Genomic DNA, 11,451 nt, shown 5'->3' with positions numbered 1-11,451 from the left:
CTGAATTAGATAGGACTAGTCTCTTGGCATGGCAGAAACGGCTGGCGCTGGACATGCTGCTGGCCGAGAAGGGAGGTGTGTGTAAGATGTTTGGGGATATGTGTTGCACCTTCATTCCCAATAACACCGCCCCTGATGGCAGTGGGACTAGGGTGCTGGCAGGTTTGACATCGCTATCCGAGAAGTTCGCAGAAAACTCAGGTATTGATGATCACCCTTACTTTTCATGGATGGAGAGCATGTTTGGGAGGTGGTCAGGGCTCATACAATCAGTTTTGATAACCATAAATATAATGACCATAATTATACGTTGTGTTGTTGTTGTGTTCCATTCCTGAGAGACTTAGTTCAGAGGCTGATTGACATTGCCATGAACAAGATGTTACTGTACACCAGAGTGCCGGATGAGGATGATAAAGGTGATGCAACATCATATCTATCAGATTACAGTGACGATGAAATAACCCCTGTGAAGTGTGCTTCCCGTTTCCCAGGTGAGCAGAAAGTTCCAGGTGATCTGGAAGCTGAGGACATGTGCAGGGACTTGGAGGATTTCTATGATTAGTAGTTTAAATGAAAATAAAAACATAAATTCCACAGCACAATGATGTATTTACAGAAAATCCCAAAAGGAAGATGTAAGATACTGATAAGCATTACGAGTGCAGCGGCAAGAGAAAGATGTTGTCTCCACTATATATATATGTTAATCACATGATGGAAGGAAGTCTGTAATGTTTTATTGTTTTCCACGAGTCCAGGGTGAGATTTCTTAGGCAGGGCCAGGTTCAACTAACGGGATCGATGGGTTGACCAGCCTGCGTTGGACATTTTGTTTGATTTCTATTCTTCCTTCCTATTAAGCTTTAGACTGTTAGAGATTAGATTTGCTAGATGTATTATGTACAGTGTTTGGAATAACGCCGTTTAAAATAACGGCGTTAGGTAACGCCGTTATTTTTTCAGTAACGGGGTAATCTAACTAATTACTGTTCCCGACGTTACAACGCCGTTATCGTTACTGAACGTTAAATGCGGTGCGTTACTATGAATTGAATTTGTCGGTTAAAAAAAAAGTCAGGATCGTGTTCTGCTTGCGCGCCGCTCGTGCCTGGTCTCGGCAGCCTGTTGTCCGTGGAGAAACGTGCAAACTTGCCGCGAGCTGAAGCCGGAGTTTGGGCTGCTGCTGGTCTGAGCGGCGTGCGAGGGCCATGCGGGCCCCGGTGTCCCGCCGTTCTGGTGTTGGACGGGAATCCGGTATAGCTGTGGAGCGCGGATGGTGAAGACGGTGGTGATGATGATGATGATGAACGGCGCAGCGGCTCGAGGCACCGGGGTCATTATGTCTACTGCTGTGCGCTCTGACCCTGTTTTGTGATATATGACAGACACAGCGTCTCCCACTGTATAATTTCTCCTCAAGTTTTAATTATTCCCGCATGCGAGGTGCGGAGAATGCGATCTCAATTATTATACACAAGACAACACGCTACGCGACTATAGGAGTAGACTACAAGACTACAGTTTGCCATCTCATTACAAGAAAAATCCAAATTCTTTGACATAAAGTAACTTTTTTTTTTACAGTAACGCAAATAGTTACTTTCCCTGGTAACTAGTTACTTTTATTATAAAGTAATTCAGTTACTAACTCAGTTACTTTTTGGAACAAGTAGTGAGTAACTATAACTAATTACTTTTTTAAAGTAACGTTCCCAACACTGATTATGTATAACCTTGTTTGAATTGAATCATTGTATTTTCCCGATTGGACTGGAGGACCACAAGGCGGTCGCGTGTAGGCAGAGGGGCCGTGAGAGAATTTCCCTGCCTGAATGTAAAGATGGTCACTGGAAGTTGCTAAGAAACTGCCTGACAGGGTTTTCGCTCTCACCCTCCACAAAATTTAACTAATGATTATGCTTAAGATAAGCATAAACAGGAGGGAATGTTATAAGAATTTTGTATAACCACATGATTTTGAGTGTTTTAATGACTTTAGTATTTCCACTGATGACCTAAACAGGGCCTAAAGCTATCCTGCAGAACAGCTAACCGTTATCAGGGGCCCTGTGCACGTGATGTCTTGTATTACATGTTGTCAATGACGCGTTATCTCCTGTGCCTTTAAAAGACTCAAGTCACAACAGTGATTTGAGCACTTTCTCTGTAGCATCCTCACACGTTGTTGCATTGTAACTGCTCCTCTTGATCAAGATTAAAGTCAGACGTCGACTTTACTTATGTCTCCGATCTCCTCCTTGGGTGAATTTATTTGTTTACGGAAACATTCTTTTAACAGGCTCAGTCACATGTATGTAGGAGGAGGTGGAGGGCTCCGCCACATGTTATTACATTTTCAGATTAATTTACAAATATATACAGTGTAAGAGAAAAACTGCTCTGCCAGCTGTAATGACATTTTCGTTAATTCACCTAGGTTTGTGAAGGAGGAGGTGGAGGGCTCCGCCACATGTATGTAGGAGGAGGTGGAGGGCTCCGTCACATGTATGTAGGAGGTTGAGTACGGAAGCGTATTGCATTCACTTGAGTAATTTTTTTTTGGTTTGTTTTTTGGAGTAATTTATTTCTTTGGTCTGTTTTTCTGAGTAATTTATTTCTTTGGTCTGTTTTTCGGAGTAATTTATTTCTTTGGTCTGTTTTTCTGAGTAATTAATTTTTTGGTCTGTTTTTCGGAGTAATTAATTTTTTGGTCTGTTTTTCTGAGTAATTTTTTTTTTGTCTGTTTTTCGGAGTAATTTTTTTTTTTTCTGTTTTTCAGAGTAATTTATTTTGTCTTTCTGTTTTTCAGAGTAATTTTTTTCTGATTTTCTGAATAATTTTTTTTCTGAGTTTAGACAGCATTTGAAACAATAGACGCATTCATTCCTTTGTGAAAGCTCGATAATGGAGGCCAACATGACCGACTTGTTTAGTTTGATCAAGTTCTACTTTGATCTGGGATTAAGACACTGGGAGATAGTCCTGTCTTTGAGTCATATAGATGGTATTACCATAAGTGTATCCACTTTACGCAGGCACCTGAGGACTTTGCGGTTGTTCAGAAGGAAAGCCCATTCAGATCTTCTAGACATAGCAATGTTTCTCCAAGATCAGTTGGACAGATACGGCATGCTCCACGGATACAAGATGATGCATTTGAAATGCATTCAGGCTGGCTACGTTGTGACTCAAGAGACGATCAGGAGACTGCTGAAAATATTGGATCCGCACGGTGTGCAGCTGAGGCGCCGGAATCGCCTTCGGCGGCGTATGTACAAGAATCCAGGCCCAAACTTTTTATGGCATGTAGACTCATATGATAAACTCAAACCGTACGGGATCTGCATCAATGGTGCAATAGATGGGTTTCCACGAATGATGATATGGCTACACGCTTACTCTACAAACAGTGATCCCAGGATAATCGCGCAATACTTCATTGATGAGGTGTCATCAAGGAATGGAACTGCTGCCCGAATTCGTTCGGACCTCGGAACCGAGAACTGTTACGTTGAACAGATGCAGATGTTCTTGAGGCACGATCATCTGGACAACTTTTCGCAAAGGTGTTATCTGTATGGTTCGAGCAATCACAACCAACGAATAGAGAACTGGTGGGGCTTTTTAAGGAGGCAACACGCACAGTTCTGGATGAACCTGTTCCAAGATCTAAAAGACTCAGACTCCTTTTCTGGTGACTTCCTAGACAAAAGTCTCATTCAGTTCACATGTCTTGAAATAATAGAGGTAAGAACTGCAATACGTTTATGTTGTTTTTTTCCATAGTGCTATATTATGTCAGAATAATACTGTGACACCTGCTTAGTGGTTAAAGTATTTAGATGTTTTACTTCACCAAAAGCAGAAGTACCACCCGTTGTAGACGACGCTGAAGTTAGCCTCCGATTCGCCAGCTTCCGATTCGGCACTTAAGGAGAAAGTTAAGGGGAAATTAACGTAACGTGCAGTGCGACTGTTTGTACACTGATTGTCTGTTTTTTGTGACACTTCTTGATGTAAAAACATTTTAGACATTTTAGGTAAGACATTAACTTTGCCTGACACCCGCTATTGGATTTGTGAAACGTTTATTTTATTTGTGAAAATGCTAAAGGGGAGATTTCACCGTTTTTGTTTGATACCTACAGACCTCATTAGACCTGGTCCAGATCAAGAACCACTGTACCCAGACTTGTCAAATCTGGATTAGATTAATCTACAGGCCCTGAAGATTCATTCAGACACAGTTTCTGATCTGTGAAACCTTTATTCTATTAGTGAAAATGCAATAAAGGCAGATTTCTATTTATTTCTATTTGTGAAAATAAAGCATTTTCACAAATAGAAATAAAGGTTTCACAGATCAGAAACTGTTTTATAATGAATGTTTAGCCTCTGTAGGATAATCTAATCCAGATTTGAGAAGTCTGGGTAAAGTGGTTTTTTACCTGGACCAGGTCTAATGTGGTCTATATGCTGAGAAAACAGTGAAATCTGCCTTTATTGCATTTCCACAAATAGGATAAAGGTTTCACAGATCAGGAACTATGTTATAATGAATGTTTAGCCTCTGTAGATTAATCTAATTCAGATTTGACAAGTCTGGGTACAGTGGTTTTTGACCTGGACCAGGTCTAATGAGGTCTATATGATGAGAAAACGGTGAAATCTGCCTTTATTGAATTTTCACAAATAGAATAAAGGTTTCACAGATCAGAAACTGTGTCTGAATGAATCTTCAGGGCCTGTAGATTAATCTAATCCAGATTTGACAAGTCTGGGTACAGTGGTTCTTGATCTGGACCAGGTCTAATGAGGTCTGTAGGTATCAAACAAAAACGGTGAAATCTCCCCTTTAGCATTTTCACAAATAAAATAAACGTTTCACAAATCCAATAGCGGGTGTCAGGCAAAGTTAATGTCTTACCTAAAATGTCTAAAATGTTTTTACATCAAGAAGTGTCACAAAAAACAGACAATCAGTGTACAAACAGTCACACTGCACGTGACGTTAATTCCCCCTTAACTTTCCCCTTAAGTGCCGAATCGGAAGCTGGCGAATCGGAGGCTAACTTCAGCGTCGTCCTGTGTAGTGGGTTAGTTTTAGTGTGGTACTAATATCATAGGTCTACTGATATTTGTGAAAAGAGCTCACTCCATTTAGGCTATATTCAAAACCTTACTAAAGTAAAAGGACAGTATTATCAGCAGTATATATTTAAAGTACTTAAAGTATGAAAAGTATAAAAATGCAATAAAATGTTCCCTATCAGTGTTTTGATGTTTTTAATTGCATGATACAGTTTACTATTGCAGATGTTTAAGTTGGAGCTGATTTAAACTACATTACTGGCTAGTTTATGGCATCATAATATCTACTGCAGTTGGTATAGCAAATGTGTGAACTGATTTTCTCACTTTCTGTTTTTATTTACATTTAGAGAGAACTGCAGGAAGTTGTTCACCTCTGGAACACTCACAGAATTCGCCCATGCAGAAATGCTGTGTCTCCATGTGGGCGCCCAGTGATGATGTACACCCTACCCCAACTTTTTGGTGCCAGAGAGTACCTGAAAGAGGTATCCCAACAAAAGATAGAAGCCTGCAGAGAGGAATGCCTTCAGAGAGGACCGTATCCCTGTGATGATACAATGTTTGACATTTGCTGCCTTGCCATGGCAGAAAACAGTCTTCATCCACCCACCTCTCCAGAGGAAGCCATTGAGCTTTACAAGTTCTTACGTGCTTACATACGAGCTCAAATTTAATGATCACAACCTGCTCGACTGGATAAAATGACTAGATATAAGCCTCCACATAAGGGTAGAAAATGTTATGGACCACGAATTTCACTGTACAGGGTATTGTGTTCAAACTGTAAATAACTGTGAACTCTTTACTGATGGACATCTCCCTTTTGTGCTTTGTATATCCTCTTTCTACTAATTATGGAAAAATGACACATCAAAAGAAGTGCTGGCAGTCCAATAGCTGCATATGAAATATTGCATCACGATGGCTCACATGTAGGAATACTGGTGCTGTAACCTTGATTATTTAGCTTCATCGTGTCAGAAAAAGCCTGAAAGAGCAACATGCAGGCTGCTATGGATATAACGGCAAAGTATTGCCATAAAGAGATGGAGGCATATGGGTCATGTGTGGCCTCCAACCCCTCAACATGGCAGCAACAGTGTCATGAACTGAAGCTGAAGGTTGCACAGTGCACATCATCACACCCAGTGATCCAGAAGATAAGGCAGGACTGTTCCATGGAGTTTGTGGAGTTTGAGCGCTGTCTGAGAGAAAACCAGGACACACCCTCCTCCAGCTCACCACATGTGGCTCGCTTTCTGGGCTGTGCAGTGACAGTGGACCTCAGTGGAGTGGCTACAAATCCAGAACCTCAGCCATCGTAGCATTCAGGCATCTTCTGTCACCTTCAGACAGCTCCCGCCTCCACAGCAGCACAGATCGGCTGGTTTCACATGATACTGTATGTACAGTGACTGATATTTGGTTTCCTCTGTGAGACTTAATGTGTAGGTGATGAATACAACAGTACTGCGCATTAATTATTACTGCATCGTCCTTTTACTCCTTATGTAAATGTTTCATGTGAAAATAGAATTAATCATTCCCTTACCCAAGGAAGTCTATTTTTACTGATTTGTATTAAACCAAAAAAATGGAAAATCTTGGATGCATTGTAAAAAGAGCAGCCTACAAAAAGGACAGTCATTATCTATTATAAATCAAACAGGTTATAATATCTTGTCCACAATGGTGTGTGCTGCATGTCAAATGTAGCTCTTACAGACACAATACCTGTTAATACCGAGCAGTGAAACCTTTTTCTCTTTTGATAGTTACTGTTTATTGTAGCATTTAGGAAATATACCTTCCTGTTTTATGTTTCTCTCATGAATTTGTCTCAATGTCATTTGCAGCCAAACAATTACATGTAACAAAATTTGGTTTAATATGTATGTATCTAAAATTAGTTGGTGATTATCATGTCATCTCTCAAACATATAAACAGTTCAGATCAACTATTCTTATGTATTTGAATGAAACGTCACTCTATAAATTTATGGTGAAATGCAGTTGTCATTAAACTTTCAGCAAATGAAGCATATCGTCTTTTATTAGGGCATGCATCTTTCTTTGAGTTTACACACATTTGATCACTTTAACATTTCACAATACAAGCACCCCATAACAAAAGGAACATGTCCACTTTTAGGATTGTGGGTGGAAACATATCATGACTCAACAGTTAAGACACAATCTTTTTGAAGACAGCTGTACAAAGCAAGACAGCAACCTGTGATTGTTTTTGTAAAAAAAACACCTCAAAGTACCTTTTAATGTACAGTAACAAGCAGATTCACAAACACTGTCAGTATTAACATCTGACATGAGGTAGAGGTTCAAATTCTATTATGATTTAACAGTGAAAATATGATGAAAGTATTTCTAATGTCCAAACATTCTCATCCTAGACTGATAACAAAAGTGTCTTAAATCAAAGTAAATTGTTAACTGTTTCTTGATATGATTGAAAAAAAATATCCAAAATAAAAAAATCAATCTGTGCTTATCACACAGCCCCTGAGCTAGTCACATATTCTTTTTACATGCTCTGATAACAAAAAATGTAAGTAGTAAGTCTGTAAGTTATTGTTTCTTGATACAATAAAACCAAAATCTTGAAATGCAATAAAAATAATTTTGCACTAATCACACAGCACCTGAGTTAATCACATTTTCTCCTTACATGCTCTATTCCACATTCACACAGTCTAAACTTATAACGTTGGCACTGATGGGGAAGAGAAAAATGTGTATGTGTTCACAAGTCACTTAGCCACTCTTATGCAATGTCCATTGCATACGTGTTGCTGGACAGTATAGCCTCCATTTCAGCTCGAAGCTCAGGATAGCTGTTGTAAGTTGATGGCAGCTCCATGGTTGGGCCACAAGTATGGGCAATTGGCCGCCGCGCTAGCCCTTCCAAAGAGGTGAATGTGACTTGAATTTCTTTTACACAGATGACATCAGACCCAGTCAGAAATCTCATCAGCTTCCGGAGACCTATTTCATCCAATCCCCTTATGTACTGATGTAAAAATCGCAAACTTTGGTTCTCTGCTGAAGTACCTGGAGAAGCTGTGATCATCTTAATCACCTTTCGTGTTGTTGGTTTAATGTCCTCATACAGCTTCTTCATATCCTGTACACTGGGGAAAAACTTCCTGAGTATTGGTCCTGCAACCTCTGCAATATTATCCAGTGCATATTTTGGGTGCTGGATAATTTGCTTGTGGGCGACCTGGACAAGCACGGCTCTCAAGTTATTTTGTGTTGGTACTGTTCTTACTCCCATGCGATCCATAAGATCAAGAAGCTCTTCTTCATCATCGCCGACAACAGCCTCTTGCAAAGCAGTGGACAAGAGATCACGCTCAGACTGACTAAGATACAACATCAGGGAGTCAAACAGTAAATCAGGTGAAACAGAGTGTTCACCAAATATGACTGCTGCTGTAAAGGCTTGTGCCAGGCGAAATGGGAAATACCCATGGTCCCCCAGTCCCTTGGCCAATATCCTGCCAACAGACTTCCATTCCTCCTCTTGCCATTTTGGGGAGAGTGATGGCACCCTCACATCTGCACCTTCTGCTGCACAGTCTAGGAATTCTGTCCAGAAGGCAGCGTATACATCCCTGGACACACCATCAGCATCTGCCCCCATTTCATCAATGAAGCTGTATTTCACAGAGTAGGTCATCATTGCTTCATCCTTGAATTGGGCAATCAGTTCATCTAAGAGAGTCACTCTGTGAAGTTTCACAGTCACATGCAAAAGTTCATTGGCAGGACTTGGTGGTCTAGCAGAAGCTGTCTCAGCATCAATAGGAGTTGAGGTGTAGGTGGGGGTGTTTATTTGATAGTCTTCTATTGCAAGGATTGGCTCATGTATGAGTGTGTCATCAAGATCACCTAAAAACGGCCCACCTGTCAAAGGACCAAAAATGACCTCTGATGTATTACACAAAGATGTAAGATCAATAATCTGAACATCTGCAGTAGAGAAAACAGCTGACATTGTGGCAGTGCTTAGCTCATCATCTTCGACTGTGTGTATTTGATTTTCACTGTTATGTCTTTTCTGTGTCAGCTGCTCGACCCCTTCCATTGTGTGTTTCTCTTGTCCAGATTCTGTTGTGTTTTCATGTTGTTCATCTGTCTGTTTATCAACTCCTTCCTCTGTGTCATCTCCACTGGTCAGGGTCTTTGTGAACAAATAAAATCTTAACAACCCCAATTTGTGTGTCTCGTAGTAGTCTCCCACACTAACATCCTCATCAACTTGTGCTTCCTGAAAGTCAACTATATTGTGACTGAACTCTTCCCACTTTCCCATCACTGACTTTTCATAAGGGAAAAACAGTTTTTTAGCTTGTGACAGAATCTCAGTTTTAGTGGCATTTTTGTTAATATCAAGAACTCTTGTTCCTCCACCGCTGCGTTTTCTGACTTGTCTGTTGTCATGTATCCACCCTAATTCTATTTTTCTGGTTGTCTTCCAGGCTCTCTTATTATTTTTTTGACGTGTTTTTGTTGGTTGCACTGCATCCTCCCCCTCAAAACCTTGATTGCTGTCTTTGTTGCTCATTGTGCCCATTTTTTTTTAAAGTTTTTTGAATAAGGACAGTCTTTTTGAATCATCTCCACTTCTTTTCTGTTTTTCCATACAGAAACGCCTTGTGGCAATCCTGTCACCATAGGCTGGAATGTAAGAGGCCATGGTAGCATCATCTATTTCTCCAATTATCGAGCTGTCGATCTGCAATAAAAACAGAAAGTATACATTAGACATGACACAGCTTAAACTATATTATCTCCAAGACTATTTACTTCAGTGCTAAATTCCAGGACAACCAATTATAAATGCCTAATGCAGATGATAACACAATGGACAGTATGAGACAGTACAAAAAAAGCTTTTGAAGCTGGCAATAATGTAGTGCGCCAATATAAACATCAGACATTTATTCCTTCTGCTAAGTTTATAATACATCAACAGTAACTTGAAAGGGTACTTAATCCTGTTCACCTATTGTTTTAGTTTAGTCATGCAGTTGTTTTCAAATGCAGTCAGATGGGATTAGTTATCATTTCTACTCCATATACTCAATATCATATTATGGCACAAATAATTCAACACTATAAATGTTACAATGTATTAGTTTAGCGTGATATATATTGAAAGTGTTGTTCTAACTGTTCTTATATACTATGTACATCATCTGTATGATCATGATGTAAACATTGCATCTAAGTTATCAAATTTGATTAATTTGTTGCACATTACCATACTGGCAAAGAATTTGAAGAATCAAGTCTTACTTTGATAGTATAGAATACTTCATATACATTTGACACTGAAAATCTCAAATAACATAATTTTAAAACATATCATATCAAAACAAAATATAAAGCAGTGAATAGTTTATATAGTTATTTGTATATTTGTGTAACAGTGATGTCTCTCCATTCAGGCTGCATTGTTGGAAGGGATGCTTGACAGATGAAAATATTTGAACCTATGGAACCACATGTGATGGTCTAAAATGTATAGGTACATGTAAAATCGTTCAACTCAGTGATATATAAAAATATAGTTGAGAAAATCGTTTTAAAAATGAATATAGCCCTGCAGATACAAATTTCCTGTGACTTACATGATCCTGCTGCATTTTCTGAATACCGTCCTCAGGAACACCTCTGTTGCGAAGAAATATCCACAGACCATCATCTTGTGGGAGGCCTGGGGTTGAGGATGTAGCCATTGCTGGCACTGCGGAAATGTAGGAAAAAGGCAGAATCTATAAAAATATTTGTTTGCACCAACAATTAACACATTTAAAACTGTCAACACCAATTGTGTCATGATATTGTCGACTTATATGAAAGCATACAATTATTTTGTTTTAAATGGATGTTTCGTGTCTTGACTGTTGACCTATAAATACTCTATCTATATGTATAATCATGTGAAAGTCCTATAAAAATAATTATGTGCATGGACGTTTCATGCAGGATCCTTCCTCACTGTGTTTCAGGTATGCATGCATGTATTAAATAGCCTACATAGGAAATAGCAAAGGAGAGGCAGCCCATAAGCAAACCACAGCAACTCAAAACACTCGTCATGGTGCGTCAATGGCAGGGCCGTAGCCCCCCCCCCCCCCAAATAAATATATATATAACTATAAATGAAGAATTTGTGTGTGTGTGTGTGTGTGTGTGTGTGTGTGTGTGTGTGTGTGTGTGTGTGTGTGTGTGTGTGTGGCGTTGCTGCCTCACAAAAAACTACAACTAAGATGATCTGTAACTAACTGTATACATTAAGTGTTTGGTATAGGCTGTGGTGATTGA

General features: G+C 39.6%; 1 protein-coding gene across 1 annotated transcript; it reads left to right on the top strand.

Moving 5' to 3' along the window:
- Window positions 1-6,098: 6,098 nt before the first annotated feature.
- On the top strand, window positions 6,099-6,422 carry LOC311022186 (coiled-coil-helix-coiled-coil-helix domain-containing protein 5-like; the record flags this gene model as incomplete). Its single annotated transcript, XM_084023277.1, has 1 exon — window positions 6,099-6,422. One exon carries the CDS (start codon window positions 6,099-6,101, stop codon window positions 6,420-6,422), a length of 324 nt encoding a protein of 107 aa, XP_083879403.1.
- Between the last annotated feature and the right edge of the window lie 5,029 nt (window positions 6,423-11,451).

The sequence above is a fragment of the Eutrigla gurnardus genome (assembly GCF_963514095.1).
Source record: "Eutrigla gurnardus genome assembly, chromosome: 12".
Taxonomy (NCBI): Eukaryota; Metazoa; Chordata; class Actinopteri; order Perciformes; family Triglidae; genus Eutrigla; species Eutrigla gurnardus.
The sequence above is the reverse complement of the archived record's forward strand: the minus strand, read 5'-3'. Positions and strand labels throughout refer to the sequence as shown.